General features: G+C 35.1%; 1 protein-coding gene across 1 annotated transcript in view; it reads right to left on the bottom strand.

The window, feature by feature from the left end:
- Nucleotides 1-24,439, bottom strand: part of LOC124545744 — a 45,092-nt gene that overhangs the window by 7,713 nt on the left and 12,940 nt on the right. The window contains exons 4-11 of the mRNA XM_047124686.1: nucleotides 24,229-24,339; nucleotides 23,988-24,093; nucleotides 12,618-12,769; nucleotides 7,911-8,016; nucleotides 5,321-5,477; nucleotides 831-1,083; nucleotides 430-540; nucleotides 198-303 (exon numbers count right to left, since the gene is read on the bottom strand). Coding sequence (XP_046980642.1) covers nucleotides 198-303; nucleotides 430-540; nucleotides 831-1,083; nucleotides 5,321-5,477; nucleotides 7,911-8,016; nucleotides 12,618-12,769; nucleotides 23,988-24,093; nucleotides 24,229-24,339 — 1,102 coding nt within the window. The remainder of the gene's footprint in view (nucleotides 1-197; nucleotides 304-429; nucleotides 541-830; nucleotides 1,084-5,320; nucleotides 5,478-7,910; nucleotides 8,017-12,617; nucleotides 12,770-23,987; nucleotides 24,094-24,228; nucleotides 24,340-24,439) is intronic.

Below are 24,439 nucleotides of genomic sequence, written 5' to 3'. Positions count from 1 at the left end.
GCACCTACATACATTTGAATCTGCTTACTGCAGTCAGAACATGGTCTCCATCTACAGCTTTTTACAAATGAAAATGTTTAAGCAGTGTCCTGCAGCTGTCAACCTTGGTTCAATTCCATAACAGAAAAATGCAAAACTACAGTTATTCACATAATTTAATTCAGCAACTGAAGTCACAGAATTACTGTTACTCATACCACTTAATTCAGCAACAGATTTCTCTTTGCCACCATAATCCTTTGGCATCCACTCCTTGTTATACACCTTGTAGAAGTCTGCATTATCTGCCTTATGGAAGTAAAGCTGTAAAACAAGATTAATCTTAATGCAACCCATCTCTTTTGTGTACTTATACAGTGTAACATATTTCCTACAGTGACTTAGTGTTGAAAAATCAAAAGCAAAGGCAAAAAAATTTATTTCACTTACTATTGCGGCCAGTTCCTTATTAAGGAATGGTTTGATAAGCATCATGATCTTGTCAATGACAGATGTTGTGTTGATGACATGTACAGCTTTCATTCTAAGTGGAAAGCCTTCCTATTCACAGAAAAAGAAAATTTGAAAGAAAACCATATACCAAAGGAAATAACTAAATTCTTAACCATAACCTAAAGCTTGTATGGAATTTTGTGGGAGGTACTCCCAGCCAATCACTGCACATGACTATTACAATTATTGTGGAGTATAAAACGTCCCTCACAGTTTAATTAGGAACTGTTTCATTGATTTACAAAGTGTTTTTAGTATTAAGAAAGTGCTAACTTCTAGAATTTAATATTTACCTGTAAAGTGATATGTTAGTAAAGTGTACTGATGTTAGCATATACCTGAACATATACAAAAAATTTCCTGATTGTGTTCACAGATATTCTGGCAATATGTTGAAGAGAAAACCCAGTCTGGTCAAACAGGAAGACATAACCTTCAGCTGTGGGCTCATCCCTTATTATTATTTCAAGACCCAACAGAGCTGCCTTTACAATTTCATCGAAATCAAATTTTGAGGGATCATTATCCTTGAGACGTGTCAAAATCACTGTGTTTCCCTTCTCATCTTTGTGTGGCAGTTTGCAGGCCTCACTGTAAGAAGTCAAATTACACCATAAATCATTATTGTAGCTTACTTTAGAAATAAAAAATTTATGTTCAATAATGTTAGCATTTAATTTTGAGGAAAAAATTCCATTAATATAATATATAGTCCCTTAATGCTGAGTGGTTGGGAAGCTGGGCTGTTGGCTAGAGGATGTGGGTGCAGTGGGATAGTGGATAGTTAGGCCAGGAGAACTACAGGAATGAAGGATATGTAACAAGGCTGTGGCTAAGCCATGTCTCCGCAATATCCTTTCTTTCAGGAGTGTTAGTTCTGCAAGGTTCGCAGGAGAGCTTCTGTAAAGTTTGGAAGGTAGGAGACGAGGTACTGGCAGAAGTAAAGCTGTGAGTACCGGGCGTGAGTCGTGCTTCGATAGCTCAGTTGGTAGAGCACTTGCCCGCGAAAGGCAAATGTCCCTAGTTCGAGTCTCGGTCGGGCACACAGTTTTAATCTGCCAGGAAGTTTCATATCAGTGCACACTCCGCTGCAGAGTGAAAATCTCATTCTGGAAACATCCCCCAGGCTGTGGCTAAGCCATGTCTCTGCAATATCCTTTCTTTCAGGAGTGCTAGTTCTGCAAGGTTCGCAGGAGAGTGTCTGTAAAGTTTGGAAGGTAGGAGACGAGGTACTGGCAGAAGTAAAGTTGTGAGTACCGGGCGTGAGTCGTGCTTCGGTAGCTCAGTTGGTAGAGCACTTGCCTGCGAAAGGCAAATGTCCCGAGTTCGAGTCTCGGTCGGGCACACAGTTTTAATCTGCCAGGAAGTTTCATATCAGCGCACACTCTGCTGCAGAGTGAAAATCTCATTCTGTAACAAGGATAACTACCATCTACATAGTTCAGAAAACATGATACAGGTAGGAAGGATCCAGATGGCATGTGTCACCAAACAGCCATTGAACTTGAGCTTGTTATGATCAACAGCGTGTTCCACCACTGGATGTTCAACTCTCCTCTTGTCCACAGTGTGACTGTGACATTCATTCTGGTGGGCAACTGATTGGTGGTCACACCAATGTAAAAATACTGTGCAGAAATTGCAACAGAGCTCGTATATGACTCAGCTGCTACCACAGGTGGTCCTACCTCTGAAGAGATAGGATAAGTTTGTTACATGCTAGCTGTATGAACTGGGCAGATCTTGCACCTGATTCTTCTGCAGGGATTTGACCCCTGTGGCAAGAGGTTTGAAGTATAAGTGGCATAGCGATAGACCAGGATATTATGTATGTTGGTTGGTTGGTGGATTACCATTTTAGGAGGGGCTGTATAAACTTTAGCTAATATTTTCAATATGTAATAAACCTGAAATGACTACTATGAGACAAGGAAAAAGTAAACTGTCCTTTTCATTCTTATCCCATCTGGTAGGTCTTCCCTGACCCAGCATTCTGGGCAACTTTTCCAAATTCTCTCCCTTTTCCTAGACCTCACCAGTCCTTTTCCATCACCCCTCTCTCTTCCCCTTTAACCCTTCTACCAGAAGAAGGACCCACTGTCTTCGAAAGCTTGCAAACTGTACTACTTCTTATATGTATGTTCCCCTGCCACCTCTTGGTGAGTAGATTTTTTATCTATCTAGTTACAGTAACGTAATTTTAGCATTATAATTCTTCAGTCAATTGTTTGTAGCACTCACCAGACATTGTAAATTATAGGCACTAGGAACTACTGACTATTAAAGAAAAGAACAGGTTTTAGAACAGAAACTCAATATTGTGAAAACAAATGATGAAATAGTTATGATATCTGATTTCAATGCAGCAAACAATGTGGAATGCTACAAGAAAGAAAAAACATCTGAAAAAATAAAAAACACTGAGCTGTATAAACCACTCTTTATTTATCACAAAAAGTTTGACTTTAGCCATTATTTCAATAGAAAATGAAGGCAAGAAATGCAACAGTCTTATAATGTGTAGCAGGCCTGTATATCCAGTGATTTGAACCATGTTCACAGTTGTATATAAAACAGCTAATACATCTTATTTCAAAATTTTGATGAAGGAAATTTAACTGACAAAAGCAAGCCATCAAATATGATAAATATTATGCAGTGAAAACAGTTGCTAGGCAGTAACAATTATCTAATATGAATCTCGTAAACACAGACTTTAATGTTTTAATGTAGTTAATTAGGATAAAATGTGGTGGATTTATTATAAAATTCACTAATATTGATAATTACACGTGTAGATCACAAAGAGGCAAGTTCTGTTCCAAGAAAGCAGACATACTTGTTTCAGAATGGTAAGCCTGATGATCTGATATCATCATTATCTTTTATTTCTTATGGTTAAGACAAGCCAAGGTAATAGAAAACTTTGCTAGCATAGTTAAAAAAAAGAAACTGAAATGTGATAGTAACATAAAATATTTTAGACTTTGAATATTAGTTTTAGTGTTAATAACTGGACTGGTGTATATGAAAGAGTTTTAGGTAATAGCATGCTTCCATGACTGAAGTATTAGTTTCCATTCAAACCACTAAAAATGTTCCTTTGCAGTATCATTTGCATAAAACCAGGTAGCTCTGCTGGATAATTCTGTTCAAAGCTTCTACATGATTCCAGTTGAACATCTTTGTTATGAACTCAGGAACTTATTACATACTCCATTAATTCATCTAAGAACCCAATAACATCTATTCACTATATCAGTGGGAAGAATGAAAATAAATTTCACCATCAGTGTGTCATAACTTAATTGAAAGCTGAAGATTAAACATCATGATAGTAGTAAAAGAACCTTGTATATTGTATTAGTTACATAACTGGTCTCTTTGGAATGTATAACAGTGGGCTTCAAAAGCATTCCAGTACATTGCATACACAAAAAAACTTATTAATGTAGAAAATTTAGTTATGTCTGTTGTATGGGTATATGCTTAATTACAGTCTTTTCTACAGTAAAATGGGGTTTTTGAACTCAGAATCAAAATGTTATGGTAATTTGTGAAAGGAGAGTCTATTAACTCCAGGTTATATTTTAGTTTAAAAATTCTGTCATTTATAAGTCTCCTGTAGGGTCTGTGGACAAACTAAAAAATATTGGCATCAGAAATAAAAGTGCTAATTTGCATCTTCAACAAGGATGCAGAACCCATGAATCCATATGTATGTAATGTCTATATCCTGTCTTGCAGTAAAGTTTATCGTTGTTTACTTCAAACTGCTCTAATATTTGAAATGAATAACACTGTAATCAAATTACTCTTCATACAAAAGTAAGAAAAAATTATAAATAAAACAAATAAAAAGCCCTTGAGTTGTATTGTACAAATATACACAATATTCTCATTTGTACAATAAGCATTCTTACTGAACTCATAGTCAGACTCATAACCTCAGAAATTGTCTCATAAGAAAGCAAAGACAGAAGTTATGCAAAAAATGTTAGCATGTTCATCTAGTAAGCAAAGAAAGGTAGGCTTACTGTTTATACGAGAAATAAATAACTCTCATAAGTTTTAATTTGTATTATATAGTGACACTGAGAGAGAAGTTTTTTGCTGGGATTCGCATAAAACACTTGTCTTAGCTGTCCAAGTATTGCTGAGTGTATTCCTCTTATTGGTGTACTCCCCATAACATCAAACAATGGAAACTCCAGATTGCTACTTACCATAAAGAAGACACATCACATAGCAGACAGGCACAATTAAAAGACATAAAGCTGTCGATCACAGTCTTCATCAGTAAAAGAGAGACACACTCCATTCACACACATTCAAGCAAGCACACCTCATGCACACATTACTCCCAACTCCAGCATCTCAGGCCAGATGCTGGAGCTGGTGGTCATGTGCGCATGTGCTTGCTTGTATGTGTGAATGGTCTGTGTCTCTCTTTTAATGATGAAGGCTGTGGCCAAAAGCTTTATGGAAGTGTCTTTTAATTGTGCCTGTTTGCAACTTGATGTGTCTTCTTAACAGTAAATAGCAATTTGTTTTTTCCTACATTGTTGATATTCCACATAATATAAAATATGATAAATAATCATGGGGAGATGACACTTATTTCACCTGTAACTTTAAAATTCATATGTATACTCTTCACAAATTGTAAAGCATAGCATTATTACTGGCAATCTGTGGCCCATTTTGAGACATATTCTGAAGTAAATGGTTCATATTTGTAACAGCTGCATTCATGGCAATAGTTGGCGGAAAACTTCATTAATTTGAATAGTTCTATCACATCTGAAAACAAAAAATCAATGCTTACATGACATTCATAGCTGCCTGAACCTTGGGCAACTTTGGGTCTCTGTTTGAAAAAACTTCAGGTGCATGTGTCCTTACTGTGTAGCAGACATCAAGTGCTTGCTTCGCGCGTTCAATGCTGTAATAACAGCTGTGCAGGAAAAGCACCAGTTGATCATCTGCAATAGAGAGTACAAATCAGTTTTCAAACAGTAAACTTTTTAATTATTGATATAAAGGTGATGTTTGCAACATCAGTTTCAACCAGACCTTTTTGCTGTACAAATGATATTTGCAAATGTTACTTTTGTTGTGAGGTGTGCACTGAATGTTTTAATTTAAAATATTATATTTTTGAGTATTAATCCTGAATTAATTGTATGTATGTTTCTCATTCTCTGTGGCATAACCTTTGTAACTGTATGTTATTATCGAAGTTAATCTACTTGGACTTCAAGATTTTGAGGTATGGATGGTACCAAACATCCACTTGAAAGCCAAATTTGGTACCCAGCATTCATTCCACCATTTGGTTATTTTTAGCATTAAAATGTAGACTTTTTTATCTCTTGTGGTGAGTATCAAATGTGAACACTGTGTTTGTAAAAAAATTGCTGATTTTTAGACTAGACCAGCATAATGCAGATAAATAACATTGTTGTATGTTTTCTTTCTCAGACTTGATCTCTTCCATAAACGTTGAATTCACTCACAATGTACCACCATTGAGTACCCTTTCCCCCAAATATTATTCATATATATCACAGTCCTTCAAAAGAGCTCTACTACTCTGACAGTTTGCAAATCTAGATCGGAACGTTCAGCATGGCATTTCTTTTTGATGGATGATTATGATGGCTTGAGACTTGGTGACAGAAGTTGGTGTATGTTCATTTTCTGGATACGCTGTGGCCAAAGGATCCATTTACTTTTCCCTTAACTAAAACATGAAGAAAAGGTAGCTGCCTCTTTTTTTAAGTTATATCATAAATTTTATATCGGGATAGATATATTTTAGATATTCTGAGAAATCATAAAGTTTTTCCATTCCATTTGGTCACAACATACAAATATTTTCCACATATTGATAGAAATAAATTGCTTTAAAAATGACAGAGAGCAGCAATCAGCTGTCATTTCCTTTCTAGCTTTATTAAAGCAGAGTCATATTTCTTAGAGTTCATTCAAGACTTGAATGAAATGTGACAGGAGCCCAAAATATGGGGGAAGATGTGCTAGGCCATGTGTTAAAACTCTAAAATACTGCATTGATAATGGGCAGTTACTACCCAAAATATGGCTCTGCTTAATAAAGCTAAAAAGGAAATGATGACTGATTGCTGCTCTCTGTCATTTTGAAAGTCATATCACAGTCAATGAGTGCATTCCACTTTCCTAACGGAAGGTAATTTGAGAAATACATTGCCTTTAAGGTTCTAGTGCCTTCGCTCATACTGTTCCATATATAAGTTTGCTATAACTTGATAGCCCTCTCATTAATTTGTGCATAAGATTGTCTGTTAGCCAGGATGTGGTGTTCCTGAGGAGTTTGGCAAATGATAATTGAACTTTTCACCTATTAGTTATAAAGTGCCATCAATGATGAGGTCATTAGAGGTGGAGCACTAGCTTGAATTAAGGAGAAATGGGAAAGGAAATTGGACAGCTTCCAATGTCTGCCTTATGCAATTTCCAGAAACCATGGAAAACTCAAATATAGATGGATTGCAATTTGAGCTACCATTCTACTAGATGTGAGTCGAATATCATGCTGTTGCAGCCCTCACTTGGTCCTAATAGTTCCATTGATTTCAAAGGTGGTAATTTTGTACAGAAGGAAGTAGTATCAAAAATAACAATAACATTAACATTCTAGAGCCATAATTAAATGAGATGCTGAACAAATGCAACAGGGTGTGAATGAGGTGTCTGCTGTTCTCCAATGTTCACTGCAAAGGCTTTTAAGATATTTTTCCAGCTTGCACATGATTGTGTCAGTGCTACACAACTACTGGCCTTAGATGACTTTCTTCCTTATATGCCGGATGAATCTTTTAGCTTTGCAGTTCAACAGATGTTCATATTCCAAGATCCTTAGTGACACCACGTGACAAGCCTGATGCATTAAACAGATTCATCACATTCTTCCTGATTTCTTTTGTTCACATTTGGCTGTTAGTTATATCATTTGAGAGGTCACAGTTTTTTTGTTACAATCCAGTGAAACATTAAGTTTGTAGCATTGTCCTTGTAATTTTTTTATGTGTGATTCACAGTATTTTCTGTTACCTACATCCATTATCACCAAAGTCTCTATAATGAACACTGTCACCCCTCAACTGCCTGTTTTCTGCGATATCCTACATTTCTTGCCAGCATATTCTCCTCAGTTTTCCATGTTTTCATCTTTCAGGAACTACCCAATTCGAATTTTTTTAAGCTCACCTTTTCTCTTTCATTTACACACATAGCTAAAGCATTAAGAATAAAAATATTTATTTTCTTTATTCAGTGGCATAAATTATAGATTCATCAGACCAGTTATACACAGATAAATATGTTTAAATAATTTTCTGTCAATGAAATATATACTAGTTCAGTATGTTGCTCACCTGGAAGAGATGGAAGGTGTGGCTGCTTCTTCAGCCATTCCCGAAGTGCTTCCATATCCTCTTTTTTAACTCCACTCATCTTGGTTTTATTGATTTTACTGTGAAACTGTTATAAAAAGTTTGCCAGAAGTGCACCTGCAACAAAAATATTTCATTGCCCATATAATAATAAATTATGAAGAAATCATTGTAACTGTTTTATTGCCATTGTGATGAGTACTATATATATTATTAGCATAGTATTCTAGTTCCTATCATCATTTTGTGGGTTCTGTTACAAAAACCTGTCTTTATCAAAAGACATCTTAAGTATTTTGTACTTCCTGTGCCACAGTTCTGTACAAATTTAGTTTACATATTACACTACTAGCAACACCATTTGCAAGTGTAATAATAATTCCATAGTCCTACTTGCTATACAAACTAATTTTACAGGAATATATTTTTCATTGTCTATTTGTATCAGTTTTCAATGTAAAATGCAATTTGTTAACATGTTTTTGTCACAGATATGGCAGTACTTACCTAGGCACTGAATATGATTTTCTCAATATAAGTAGTATTATTAATAGTAATGAAGGTGTAGCTATTTTTTCATGTCATGCATCTTTTTCTGATGGGAAAATTCAGTGTACTGGTTGTAACATCTCATAAAAAATGAACCATTAAAAACTTTTTATTAAAATTTATGCAAACTGAAAATTTCTATATCTGCACAGTAATTGCCAAAAGAAAATTGTAAATGTTTCATGATTTTTCTTTACATCTGTCGGCAACATTTATTCAATAGAATCACGGTTCTATGAATAGATTTTTTTTTTAAATTTCAGGCTTTATGCATGGAAAAAATCTCAGTCAATGTACCTGTATTATTTATTCTAATATGGGAGGTATCTGAGGTGTTAATTCTTCCATCTTCAAGTTTTTCAGGTCAAAACTTTTCAAGCTATCACAATTACTTATCTAGTCATCTTCAGAACCAAAATCACTAACAATATTATTGGACAATTCTTCCTCAAAAATAACTTAGAATTCTGCGTCGCTTAAAGATTGTATCCTATTCAACTTTATTTGCTTCAGATGTGAAGATCCTGCTAATCCATTTTTTAATGGCTACAATTTATTCCGATGATACAGATCTGTTAATGATTTGTAGATGTGATACAATTGTGTATGTGAAAAGTATTAAGTTGTACTGTACTTCAGATTACACATTAAATTCCAGGTTCTCCTAAAGTCAACTTTATAAATTAGTTCAAAGGTCAGAGCATTTCAGTAGGCATTACATTCTTAAAACAAACCTTCAGCCATTGACTGCTAATGTCCAACTGTATTAACAGTAGTTTACCAATGTTAGTACCTGTATGCCCTTATATATTCAAGCATGGTTATCACCCAATGAAAGTTTGTCAGACAATGTGGGAACTGCTACCAATGAGTTTAGTACTATATACATATATTATACATTGTTTTACAGAACTATAAAAGTAATCAGTAATATGTACTTCCATCTAAAGTGTACTGTAAAGTATATGAGCTGGTGGGTGAATAAAATTGAATGAACCATCTTTTGATGCATGAAATACTTTTTTTTTACAACACTAATCAGTTCATCTAGTTAAATGTATTAAAATTACTATGAAAATAGGCATACTTTTTCATTAAAGATGCCATTAAACTTCATTGAGTCTGCCCTGAGTGTGGGCAAATTTTCTGTTCCTCTCTTAAATAAAAATATTTTTTCATACACGTAGTTATTATCACTGTTCAGGAATAATCAGTGCACTCAAATATTTATTAAATATTGTACATCACTCTAGACATGCAGAAACTGAATTGTACAATTAGAAAAGGCTTCTTAGATCTTTCTACTGACTATTGAAAAACTGGCTTGCAACCTTTTTTATTGTATTATTTCAAGTCACATAAGCTGCCTAACATTTATACCATTTACAAAAGCAAATCAACATAGCTGAATCTCTGTGAGGGTGTATAGTTTAACTTGCTACCATTACAAGAGGTTCATTTCCTGATAAAGTTATTTGCAGACCATAGTGAAAAAGGATGTAAAATTTATGTCCTAGGAATAAATCCAAAATAATATATTAAAAACCATATCCCAATAATTATAAAAGATAGACATATACTAATCAACTTGCTTAATGTGTATCAGTAAATGTACCTGCAGCTATTAGATACAATTATTTGTCTAACCTGTCAGAGCTCCTTCTTTGTACACAGCTGAAACAGGACTGCAGCCACAGGCTCACCTGCTAAGCAGAGTCCACTCTTCACTTGGTGCAAGAGATAAGATTCACACTTCTCAAGATTGTAAGCTTAGCTGCTCTTTAATACTTTGCCTCCAGGTCATTGAGTAAAACTACTATTTCATGGGTACACTTGTCCTTGCTAAGCTTCATTCAGGTAAGAGAAAGTAAGAGAAAAAGAGACAGACAGAGAGAGAGAATGTGTAATGCTTTCTGATATAAATTAATGGCTATTCAACCTAATCTGCATTAGAAGGGGATTTAAATTATGGTACTTGAATCTATGAATGTTAAGTGATATCTGAGTAAGATATTTGGAACTTCCTATATCCATATATTATTAATCTTAGAACTTCACAAAATTCTTTAAGTTGAAATGTGGATAAAATTTGGAAAAAGAAGCAAAATATTTTGCTCATTAATTCCTACTGGTTACTAGTGACTTAAAGAGAAATGTATTTGAAAACATTTGTAATGTTTAGAAAGCTACTGCAATCTATTTCTTTTTTCTTATTGGTATAGATAGTGTTTACTTACATTTGCTGGAAAAGATAATTTTCAGGTCAGTTTTTGACTGACACAAATATTTTTACATTGCAGCAAGTCAGACCAGTTTATGATTAACCAGCCATTCAGTATTAAACTAAGTTACTTTCAAAAGCCACATAAGTAACTAAACAAATTTTATAAGTGCATACAAGTTGCTTGTGAATCAACACTCATTACTTTTTTACATGTAAAACACAAAAGGAAGTTACTTCCTGTGATTGTTATCATAAGTTTTAGATTTTTCTTCCTAGTTTCTGTATTACTTATTGGCTTAAAAACCACTGATAAGATTTTTAAAAGAATATTTGAATGTCATTATGAAAGCTAGAAATAAAAAAAAGATATTTACTCATACAAATATAACTGGAATGAAACTTTGCTTTATTAAATTGTACTCTTTAATCCTTTTCACCCATTTTGTATTCTTTCTTCCTTTCACAAATTTCTGATTACTCAAATCACTTATCTCTTCATGCGGTTCTGATAATTATTGGAATTCTCCGTTTCTTTTTGTTGGGATGGTTCAGGAGTTTACACTTAGGTTTTTCTAACTGTACGATACACTATAATGTGCACATAAGAAGCAGGATGTAGATTAGCCCTCTACATGAACCCAACCTGTCTGTGAAATAACATTCTTTATCTAGGTTTATCTTTCTTGATTACAGATAACTGTGCTTGAGTGTTATATTTTTCTGTTCCAGAGATTACATGATAAATATGTTATCTTCATCCACAGCAATAGTTGTTATTTTGCTGTTGTTTTTCTTATCAAATGTAATTATAGTTTGCATGTGATGTTATACGCAGTTCAGAGTAATTATTTAACATTTGGGTGCCATCGGTACCATATTCCCCCCCCCCCCCCCCCCACACACACACACACTACAAATATTTCCAGAATCCGGGAACTACCAAGATTTGTTTTTTTATATAGTTGAGTTATTCAAGAGTCAATAAATGATTATTGTCAGTTTAACAATACAACAGAAATTACTACTTGGATAGCAACTGTGTGTTTTACATGTCACCTACTACAGTTTTATACTACCCATTTTTACTATCAATTACTTAAATACCTCAATTAATGAACTTATTAACTCATTCCACATCTCAGAATGTATCTGCATAACCACAACAAATTAATGAAATAATTTAATATATGCATTATGTTTATTTCCACACTGATTGTTTTTAAAACTCCACAACAGTGGTAGACAATGTCATTTAATGAATAAACATTACAATCAATCAATTTAAATAAGTAAGTTTTATTTTTCCATTTCAATATTTATGATTCACAAATGTAAAAGCAAAGTTATGACAGTCCTGAAAAATAATATTTTTACTTTATTGACTGAAGACAAGTAATTTAGTTCTTGAAACACTCTGTAAAGAAATAAGTAATATCTTGCGACTGCATGTAGGAAGTTTTCATGTTCCTTATATTGTCAATTGAATCAAGCAGTTGTTACTTTCTTGGTAATAATCATGACTGTTTACAGGAAGAGAAGGAAGACTCAAGCTGAATTTTGTGGTTGCATTTAAGACAATGTGAATTTTTTCAGATAACATTTATTGCAAAAACACAATACCATTCCTTACATTTTTTATCTTATTATACAGATAGTATTGTACTCGTTATGCTACTATTAGTTATTTGAACAAGAATTAATAGCTCACTGTATCATTCAAAATGTATTTTACTGCATGTTTAACAGTGTAAATGTTTTCTATTTTATTTTATGCAAAAGAAAACAACACATTTCTGAATATGGACTACAGGATCCTGTTGTTTCTGTGGTTTTGCGAGAGTACATGTATCTGCTTAACTCCATGCAAAAAATGTCACTGGCTGCAGACTTGTGCTCCATCTCAGGCAGCTTTTTCAGTCAATGGACAACTTCTTGAAGGACCCGTCAGCTCCAAACAAGTCTACCTTCGTCTTCAGCTTGCCTTGTCTCTTACTCTCATCCACTCTCCATTTAGCCTCTTCTGCCACGTAACTACTCCCTTCCTTGAGAACCAACTGCCGCATATCATCTGCAACATATAGCACACTTTTGTGTAATTGTAATCAAGTTACTGACTGAAAAGGATCCCACAAATATTTTATGCACTTAATTCAATGAGTAGCAACTTTTTCAAATGTATAATAACACAAAAAGTAAAATTTTCAGAAGAAGTGAACTACTTATACCACAAAAAGTATTTTATTAATTTTACACAAAATACTTAGGTAGGGCTGCTGATTAAAATTCGTTTATTACAAGGATATTTTTCTCCCTTCAAGATATAAGTACTTTTTTGACAGACTAAATGGTTTTTGTTGTCTTCTATTGGACAATATGACTTTTGATGTAAGCTAATTTGGACATCGTGCATTTTGATTAGTTTTCAATAACATAAAAATATTTTTGGAAAATTTACCACATTTTAATATTCAGTAAAGCATAAATGAAAACATAAATGTACTTCATTTCTAGTTACAATGTCCACATTATTTTTCCAAAACAGGCTCCTCTTCTATACAATCCAAACAGTGTCTTGGACAATTGGTTCATTACATATAAGGCTGATGATTTTGGTGAAAATTTTAAACACTTAATTTTCTCTCCAATCTCTTCTAAAGCTAAGGCTTAGTAGTTTATTACATCATGTTTCTTTTCTTGTTTAATCCTGTTTAGAGATGTCACTTTAGATCTATATGCTATGTTTCTAAAGCTGTATCCATGTTTGTCTAATGGCAAAAATCACTTTGAAGGATTATTAGAAAAGTAGTTCAGGTGAGTTTTCATCATCACATCAATTACTTTTTTGTGTATCATGCATTTCTTCAGATGAAACCTTTTCAGATTACTGGTCACATTCAGGTTTCAAATTTTTACTTAGGTCTTTGTAGTCAAATATTTCCCAATCTTTCCCCAAAATCTGTGTTTCACCCACCTCTCTGTAAACTTCCTGGTATTTTCAGATTCAATATTTCTGAAATTTTATAATTTTTTGTTTATTCTCAGTCAAAAATTCAGTCAAAACCTCAGCCAGCAGGTAAAAAGTAGTGTTCTTGAATTGGAAAGCAGAGAAGTGCGTCAGTAACATGCACTGGAGATACTCTTCTAACTAAAAAAGGTGGAAATCAATGAAAAATATGCACCCACTCTCTATCATATACCTGATTTTAACAGGACAAGTTTTTACATCTGTTTCTTGAAAAAGAAACATACACAACACTGCTGTAATATTGAAAACAAATACTAATTGGTCATTTTGGTCAGTTAAACAGTTTCAAATCAATCCACCAGTCTTACATTGTAGGCAACATTGCTTAATAAGAAAATAATTAAATCAGCTGATGGACTTCATACAGTTTCATTCATTCATATTTGCTATATATTGCATTTTCTACTTTTCAAAGCTCTCCTTGAAGGTTTTAAAACACATTTTCACGGGACCTGCTTGTAGAAGTCTATGGCATGGGTCAGAAAATACATGATTTCATATCAAATTCAATTTTGTCCACCAGTGGACATAATGCATTTTGAAAAGTTGCTCCTCAGTTATTAAAAATTAAAACATATAAATAACTGCCGTACTCAGAAAAATAATCTAGCCACCTCTGTTTGGCTAGGCACTGTAAAAGAGTGTTTAGAAAGTAGTCATCATTGAGAAGTTTATACCAAAAAAAAAAAAAAAACTTCTTATGTCGAAGCATGTACTCATACATAGACCAAATGTATACTGTGATTACAGCATTATATTTTTTCCCTCTTCAGATGCACAGTAGGATACTGATGTGAGCCTTGTCAGGGAAGAATAAAAAAGAAAGATTGATAAAAATTATGTGAGTAAATTCTGAATGGAGATTTTAAACAGGTATAAGTTCAGGTATAGAGACAAAAACAGAATAAAATTATAATGTCACTGTAGGTAGAATCATGTTTTCATTATAAATTTACATGTCACAGACCATTTTGTAAAATGAAAACAAGAACAAATCAATACATTGTATGTACATGAACACAAAGAAAACAGAACAAGAATGTAGCTTCTACATGTACAGAATAAGTCATAAATGTAATTTTTTTGTAAGCTTGACTAGATAGCGAAGAGAAGTTTGTGTTTAACCACTGCACAACCCTGAATAATATGGAAACACAGAAATGGTGCAGAGAAATGACAAATGGTGAGTGATCATGGGTGTATCAGCAGTGGAAAATGCATTTAAAATGCTATATCTTAGTCAGTTTCTTGAATTTTTAGAACCGTAAGTAAGATGCAAGTAAGAAGTTAAATTGCAATAGTCAAAAATGTATGACTCGATGATATTGGTAACAACAAACTGAAATTGCTACAATGTGTGTACAGTTCATAGCATAAGAATCTATTGGCCAATTCACTGACAGACACAAGCAAAAATGATAACCATTTTCTCCATTCAGTGTAGATTGTCTGCCACACAGAAGTAAACCTTTTAACAATGTATCACATAACAAAAAGATTATATGGGTTACTTAACACCACTGGACATTCAAAGGTTGGAAGATGGTCACCTGTACTGAGTTGCAGTGTCAGTGAACATTGGTAATTCAAACACCACATGAGACAATTGTCCTCACGTGCTATTAGAGTATGCGTCAGGTGAATGATGACATCCTCATTTGGGGAATGTTTATGTGGAGTGATATGAAATACTCAAAGGCCTGTCTTATTCCTCACAGGAGAAGATACTTACTGAGATATCATTTGAACCCCTCATAGCATGTACTTAGAAACATATCCCTATAATGATATAGTGCACTGTCACATTCGATCTAAACAGTGTTTAAGTGGTTCCACAAACACTTCATGGATACAAAATTATTTGCCTGGTCTCTGATGTTGTCTGTTCTCTGTCCTATTAATGATGTCTAAGATGCTATCAAAACCAGTATGCCTACTTTAGAGTTCTATCTGACTAACTTGCAACTAGAATGAAATTTTCACTCTACAGCGGATTGTGCGCTGATATGACACTTCCTGGGAGATTAAAACTGTGTGCCAGACCAAGACACGAACTCAGGAACTTTGCCTTTCGCAGGCAAGTGCTCTACCGACTGAGCTACCCAAGCACAACTCACGCCCCATCCTCACAGCTTTAATTCCGCCAGTACCTCGTCTTCTACCTTGCAAACTTCACAGAAGCTCTCCTGCGAACCTTGCAGAACTAGCACTCCTGGAAGAAAGGATATTGTGGAGACTTTGCTTAGCCACAGCCTGGGGGATGTTTCTAGAATGGAAGGTAGGAGACGAGGTACTGGCAGAATTAAAGCTGTGAGGACGGGGAGTGAGTCATGCTTGGGTAGCTCTGTCAGTAGAGCACTTGCCTGCGAAAGGCAAAGGTCCCGAGTTCGAGTCTCGGTCCAGCACACAGTTTTAACTTGCAACTGTCTATCATTCTCACACCATCATCACTTTTGAACACTTGTTGTGTCCTGTGGAATTCACACCTACATAAAAGTGAGCACCATCATTAGAACAAAAGGGCATGCTGCATGCTGTGAGTGACATTTCTTTGTCTGAACAGCTTCTCAATGTACTTTATCCATATGGTCATATGTGCAATGTAGTACCATACTGTGACAAATAAAATTGAATATTGTTTTGATATTGATTTTTTAAATTTATTATATGGTCTACATTGGACCACTTTAGTCAGTAATATGAACTAGGTTCTTCTGCTTCTTGTTGATCCAATACTTTTTCATTCTTTCAGATTGTGCCCTTCTCTCCTCATCTGAAATCACCCTTCTCATTCTCTGTTTGTTAATATATATTGGTAGTGTGATATACTTGTGCTGATGTGCTTTGAGTTCATTTGTCTTGCCATTCAAATCCTCCATCGTAATCTGTTATTTTATCATGTCCTCCTTGATCTCTGTGATCCATCTAATGCGACTCTTACTATTCCATAATTTCTCGATTATTTTCCTGCTAATTCTGTTGTCCTCATCAGATGTCCTAGGAAAGAGATCCCTTTCTTTTTTATTGTACTTGTCACTGTTTCTATTTCTTTACAAACTGTTTCATTTGAAGCTATTCTCCAAACTCTGTCTTTTCTGTATTTTTTTATTTATACATGTTCTGACTATCCTTCTTTCTATTTAAAGTAATTTGTCTATTGCTACAGTATTGGTTGTTTTAAATATAGTTTTGCTAGCATATGTTATTTGTGGCTGTGTGACTATTTTGTAGTGTTTCAATTTTGTGGCTATTGAGAGGCATTTTTTGCTACATGTGTTCTTGGTAACATGATGTGTTTTAATCAGTTTTTCTTCCACTCTGCTACAATGGTTTCTCATTCAGATTGTGTGTTATTATTTCTCCCAAGTGTTCAAACTTTTCAACAATCTTGATGTTATGTTCTCCAATTCTAATTTTGTTTGCCAGTGGCGGATCTTTTAGCATAATTTCTGTTGTTTCAAAATGTATTTTAAGGCCAATATTGTGGGCTATTTCCTGTAATGTTTGTATTTGTTGTTTGTTTCTTGAATGTTGCTGGTGAGAAGAGGGAGGTTATCTGCAAACCCTAAACAGTTCAACTTTATGTTATCTTTTTGTGTTCCAATCTTGATGTTCTTTGGATTGTACTTGTAGCATTCCTTCATTATGTATTCAAGAGCACAATTAAAACGAAGTGGTGGCAGGCCATCTTCCTGACTTAAATCTGTTTTTACCAAGAATGTTTCAGAAAATTCCCCTCTGAACTTAATTTTCGAATTTGTATTTGTTAAGACAAGCTGCATCAGTTTAATTAATTTTGGGTGGAGTCTGAAATGCGTCAAAATTTTTAACAGTGAGGGTCTATGGGCAGAATCATATGCTTTCTTAAAATATACAAATGTTATTTAGAGAGGCTTGTTAACGTTTGCGTTAATAATTCGTGATTAATTTCAGAGTAATTATTTGTTTGGCACAGCTGCTCCAAGGTCTGAAGCCTCCTTTCTATTCCCCTTGTTCCTTATCCAGCTGTTCTTTGATCCTAATGTGTAAAATCTCGGAAACAATTTGGCAGATACAGTCCAAGTGCAAGATTCCTCTATAGTTATCTAGATCACTTTTGTCTCCTTTCTTATAAAGTGGGTTAATTATAGCTCTGCACCAATCTTCTAGGAATTTTTTTCTATTTCTTGTACTATAGGTGGGTTTATATTTTCTGGCTTGGTTTTTACAGGGACACTTGCGTCTATTGTTAAAAGCTTTCCATGTTCAACACAGTTCAAGAGCTTGTTGAAAGCTTCTGCCATGATTCCTGCATTTTCCTTTTTATTATGGGCTATGACACAGTTCAAGAGCTTGTTGAAAGCTTCTGCCATGATTCCTGCATTTTCCTTTTTATTATGGGCTATGAACTAGGTTCTTCTGCTTCTTGTTGATCCAATACTTTTTCATTCTTTCAGATTGTGCCCTTCTCTCCTCATCTGAAATCACCCTTCTCATTCTCTGTTTGTTAATATATATTGGTAGTGTGATATACTTGTGCTGATGTGCTTTGAGTTCATTTGTCTTGCCATTCAAATCCTCCATCGTAATCTGTTATTTTATCATGTCCTCCTTGATCTCTGTGATCCATCTAATGCGACTCTTACTATTCCATAATTTCTCGATTATTTTCCTGCTAATTCTGTTGTCCTCATCAGATGTCCTAGGAAAGAGATCCCTTTCTTTTTTATTGTACTTGTCACTGTTTCTATTTCTTTACAAACTGTTTCATTTGAAGCTATTCTCCAAACTCTGTCTTTTCTGTATTTTTTTATTTATACATGTTCTGACTATCCTTCTTTCTATTTAAAGTAATTTGTCTATTGCTACAGTATTGGTTGTTTTAAATATAGTTTTGCTAGCATATGTTATTTGTGGCTGTGTGACTATTTTGTAGTGTTTCAATTTTGTGGCTATTGAGAGGCATTTTTTGCTACATGTGTTCTTGGTAACATGATGTGTTTTAATCATATTCCATAATTTCTCGATTATTTTCCTGCTAATTCTGTTGTCCTCATCAGATGTCCTAGGAAAGAGATCCCTTTCTTTTTTATTGTACTTGTCACTGTTTCTGTCCTAGGAAAGAGATCCCTTTCTTTTTTATTGTACTTGTCACTGTTTCTATTTCTTTACAAACTGTTTCATTTGAAGCTATTCTCCAAACTCTGTCTTTTCTGTATTTTTTTATTTATACATGTTCTGACTATCCTTCTTTCTATTTAAAGTAAAAAATTTAAAACACTGCTTTTCAGCAACATAAATATTTACATACTGTAGTCTTACTTTGCTATCACACTGCCCAAATATACAAAAAATTACTAACGTTCTGGCCAGCAACCTCAGCACTTTACCACATAAAGCAGATTGTATCATGAAAATGTATCTACTTATGAACATCACTACTGTGACTACAAAGATAGACAACACTCTTGAACTGGTTTAAAAATATATTGTTGAGTGTCTAAAGAAGTGGTTCTCCAGATGTGATGTCCTTGTCAGTCATCACAACTGTAGCATTCCACTGCTGAAAATCATCATTGATCATCTACAGGCAATATGTGCCAGTATGTTAAAAAGTATGGAGCTACCCCCACATGTCATAAGAAAAATTTATCGTAGTATTGGTGGCAATTTTATAAGCAACAACCATTGACTGTAAACTGCATACACATTCTGCCATCACACAAGCACAGTAGTGATGAAATTACCTGTAACCCATGAATTAGTTGAAAATTGAAACCTACAGTCACATCTCACTATCAACCAATATTTGGCTATGATGTGAATTTGTGAAGAACTTCATTGTTATCGGCATGCTCTATTCCATCAGTGGAAATGATGCTCCTTATTATTCTATGGCTGCAGCCATCCCTCTAGCATCAATGGCAAACTGATTCTATAGTCCAGTTGGCTAATTATGAGCATTTGCACCTTATTGACAATGCTGCTTTTGAGAATGAGTGCTGGTGATTTTCCATACAGTGAGCTGCTTCTGCAGTGTCCAGAGGTTACTGAACCAATGCCTAACACAGCATTAAAGAAACTTTCAACCAAGCACCATACTGCTAGGAAACCAGGGCCACTGGTCAATGCGTTGGTATGCCTATTGCCCCAAGAGATGCCTCAAGTCTCAAATGAAGAGACAAGGATTCTTCTTTAACCTTATGCTTGGGATCTGCTGACCTTCAGATATAATTTGGGCTTCGTCATTCCACATTGTCCTGAATATGTGTTTAGTGAAAATTGTTGCCAAATGTGGACTTGCACTAGATTCCCTGCTTTTTTGTGCTTTCGTTACATTGTGGTTCAGCATTTCTGACATTGGTTTCACCTCCATCAGTGGGCTTTGTGGTGTCTTGGTAAAGTTCATACCTGGAAACCAAAAGGCTGTGCAACAGAATCCCACTGAAATCTTGAAATTTTTCAGTCTGCCTTTGTCCCTAAGTTTTCACCTCTCCGTGATGTGAATATACGCCAGGAACAATATTTAGTTCAACTTCTGTGCTAAACTGTAAGTCTCTTTTTGCTCCCAGTATTACTTGGGTAGGGTAGTGACATCCAAGTCTCCAAAGTGGCAACCCCTTGAAAAACGTGCACCAGGTGACTGAACACCTCTCTTAAGAGACTCTGAACCAATCATACTTTTTTTACCCACACCAAAACAGTCATTTCATTTAAGAATTTCTCTGAACCTTATTCAACTGATACACATCTGGCATGGCTGAGTAACCCAACAGCAAATTCCCCCCCTCCTGTGGCATATTTCCCATATTATGCATAGAAGAACTGCCAGTTGCAGTGTTTGGAAATGATACCTGGAAACATGAATGACAATGAAGCACTGAATGAGGCCTGGAGGTTTACTCAGATAGAAAAGGAAGTAATCTGCATCTGAAAATTGGCCTGACACATATTTTTGTTTAGTTGTGGCATATTCATTACAATGAAAGTACATTTCAGCTGCCTAGTAATCACTGGTATCTTCTATCACTGTATCTTTATTGCTTTTATTCCCATGAATTTATTCACTTAATTTCAGTGAATCTAATTCAACTAACTATGCGCAGAGTCTAAAAATAATGATGGACTGCACCTTTGTGGTGTTGTGGTGTCCACTGAAAAAAAAAAAGAAAATAAAAACACACACAGAAGTAGTGCACACTTCAATGCAGAGTGAAATGTTCATTCTGGAAACATTCTGCTAGGCTGTAGCTTTGGCATTTCTCCACAATATCCTCTCTTCCAGTTGTGTTAGTCTAGGAACAGATCATCTGTGTTTTCCATAAAAACTTATTGCTACAAAGCTCATTCCTAAGGCTGCTGTTGGCACTGCATTTCATTTTAAATTAATACCATCCTGAGTACACAACGCTATGGAAAATATTTCTGCATTTCACGTGTGAGATCACTCAGGATCTCAGCATCTGCTACATATAAATCAATGAGGTACGGTAAGAATTATGTGATCTGCCGAAGCTGAAGATCTTGCACATCTGCAAGAAGTATCCAACACACTCTTGAGGCAGTGGATTAGTGATTAAGCACCCACATGAGCATTTGGAAAAAAGTCTTTCACTGTGGAACATACTTACTTCTGGAAAGTGCAAGGGCTATGTACAAATTCACACAACCCATCGTGGTGCATGTCACTTGTGGTGGTTCTTGAGCTCAATGAAGTTCTATCATAGATTTTTTTTTTCTCCTACCATGTACTTTTGGCCACACCTCTCAGTACGTTCCTGAGAGATTGACAAGAAGACTTATTGCTGTATATAAGTCAAGCAAACACCACTATCACCAACTATCTTAGTGATCATTCTACTGGCTTACACTCCTCCTACAGCATCACTCACTCTCATAATTGTAGGAGCTGTGCTATGACATTGCATCAACCAATAATGGCAGCCTTTGTTATTCTCTAGCCAAAAGCTATCACTGTTCAAAATAATTGGTCTGCATGTGATAATGAGCTATATACAGCCTACACTTAGATAAAGTAATTGTGGAGTGTTCTCCAAGGTGAACAACTTATATTTATCATGGATAAAAAAACATTTCCTTCCAGTGGCCAGATAAAGCATAACTGTGACTGTTGTGATATTTAGACTATGATGCACTGTTCACAACAGCTCTCAACTATGTTGACAATTAGTGGAACACACAAGTGGCCGACACTCCCATACTGACTTGCTCATCAATTATCTTGAATGCATCATTCATACACAGGAGGGAGACAATAATCTTAGGTATTCCTTATAGATCCAGCAGATGTGTTGCTTTGGTATGTACAAATGTCACATTGTAACACTGAGCTTTATTGCAGTGTCTCAATATCACACTCTGCAGTCAGTCAAGAAAGCATTAATCTCAATGAATACAGAGAAAGACTGCAAGTACTTAATAGATCAGGGTGATACCTGCTGATGTAATCAGGTGACTCATCATATTGCAACACTATTTTGCACTTTTGTTGCTCCAAATCAATGATTCAAACATTGTGAATACTGCCATATTGTGACCATTACCACAATTCAAAGGGCATGATTATTTCTGACAGCAACCGAGCACATCTCACAATGCCCTGAAGCATTCTCCTAGGAGAATGCAACAGCCTACCCTATTCCTAAGACTGCCTTCCATGAATGAATCATCTGCTTCAAAAATCCACACTATGTTACACTGGACATGCAGTCTCAACCATGCCTGCTTAAAATACTTGCCTATGGCCAGAATCAAGTAGATTGATAGAGGTCTCACTCATATGCCATGTCTATGAACACTTGACTCAGACTCTTCACATAACCTTACTGGGCTTACAAAAAGTTTTTAAAGAAGGCTTCACTGTAATAAAACCTGAAATAGTTTATGGTCAGACACTTCTGTTTCTTGGTGTAAACTTCCCTGATGCAAGAAATGACACCATCATGTTATGTTTTGTGCAATACTTGTGGTCACATAACTTAAAGCAAAGTCTTCTTGCATGGAAACAACACAATACTCAATGCTCATTCATTTTTCTTAACATCCAGTCACATAAGCAGATAATGTTGTCGAGAAACCTCCAGAATCACTTTATGATGAATAATACAATGTGATATTTGAAGCAACATAAACAGCATTTCAACTACAGTCCATGTGTCAAGTTTAAACCAGCAGTCTCAAAAGACACTCAAACCCTTAAGCATGGGAAGACTCATTGTTCACAGGGTGACTGGACTGCCCATATTTTACACAAGTGGCCAGCCAGTGACAATTTCCTGTGGCATGCTTGATGCCCCTTTCTCATTTTCCTCACGTTTTATTTTATTATACAGCATTTTTCATCTTTTCCCACTTGCTTTGCATGTATGCTTCCATTTTACTAAATTTGTCCACATTTTTTTTTTTTAAATGTGTGTCGAGCGCTGATTACCTCGGCGTCGAGTGCCCGTACGCCCCAACACACACACACACACACACACACACACACACACACACACACACACAGTGTAAGGGATCACCTGCATGTTAGCCCACAAGAGCTTGGATGTATCCACTCCTCAGCAAATACCTTCAACTAGGAAACCAGTCATCATGCAGTCAGAATGTCAAGTACATTTGATTCCCATATACAATTAACACTTGACTGGTAGTACTGAGGCTATAGTCGTTACTTCTGATATATATATTATGTAGACTGAATTTTATAATCTATAATCTTTGGGATCTATAAAAAATATGCTCTTTTTGCCAAATTAGCATGTATATGCTACATTACCAGTCACAAAACAGCCTTTTCCTCTAGAAATCAATGTGAAGTTCCCAAATGAGTATGCATTACTCAAGATTAAGTCATGTATAATTTCTGTATATGATTCATTTTGCTGATGGATGGTACATTCCTTGAATTTTAGGGAGAAATGCAAGTCGTTCAGTTGCCCTCTGCACAGATGATTTTATATTTTCATTCTGTTTCATATTTTCTTTATATTGTTACCCACAGATTAGAGTGATGGGAGAAAATCCAGAGATTCATCCCTAGTGCTCTAACTAAATATTACTTTCTCACAGAGAACAGGACGATCATGAATGTAAAAGATTGAACTTTCTTTGATGGTAAATTAGTAAAGCTACTTCTGGCCAGTTCTGAATGCTAATTACTCATTGTATAATTCCTCATGTCATTAATTAGTAATCTAAGATATATTATACCGCATTTGAAACCTAACAGCTGAAAAGTTTTTAAAATGGTTGTCATTCATACCAGTTAGTTCAGCAAAAGTTTTTTCCTTGCCACCATACTCGCTTGGCATCCATTCCTTATTATACACTTTGTAAAATTCATCATTTGGTGGTGTGTGGAAGAAGAGCTGTAAAACAAATATCAATTACAAATAGTCTTATAGAACACTATTGTTTATGCACAAAATGTAATACATTTCTCAAAAGAGACACACAGTACTTATAACACATATATGGAAAAAATGTGTATTTTATTTACTTACAATGCTAGCCAACTCCTTATCAAGGAAAGGTTTGAGAAGCATCATGACCTTGTCAATGATAGCATTTGTGTTGAGCACATGCACAGCCTTCATTCTAAGAGGAAAACCTTCCTGTTTATCAAAAAAATGCAAGTAAAATGCAAGAGCAGTCCATGTAAGAAACAGGTTAACAAAATTCTTTGCGTACATAGATACTACCATAGTTCATAAA

The sequence above is a fragment of the Schistocerca americana genome, chromosome 8 (genome assembly GCF_021461395.2).
Source record: "Schistocerca americana isolate TAMUIC-IGC-003095 chromosome 8, iqSchAmer2.1, whole genome shotgun sequence".
NCBI classification, from domain to species: domain Eukaryota; kingdom Metazoa; phylum Arthropoda; class Insecta; order Orthoptera; family Acrididae; genus Schistocerca; species Schistocerca americana.
This window is presented reverse-complemented; position numbering and strand designations above follow the sequence as displayed.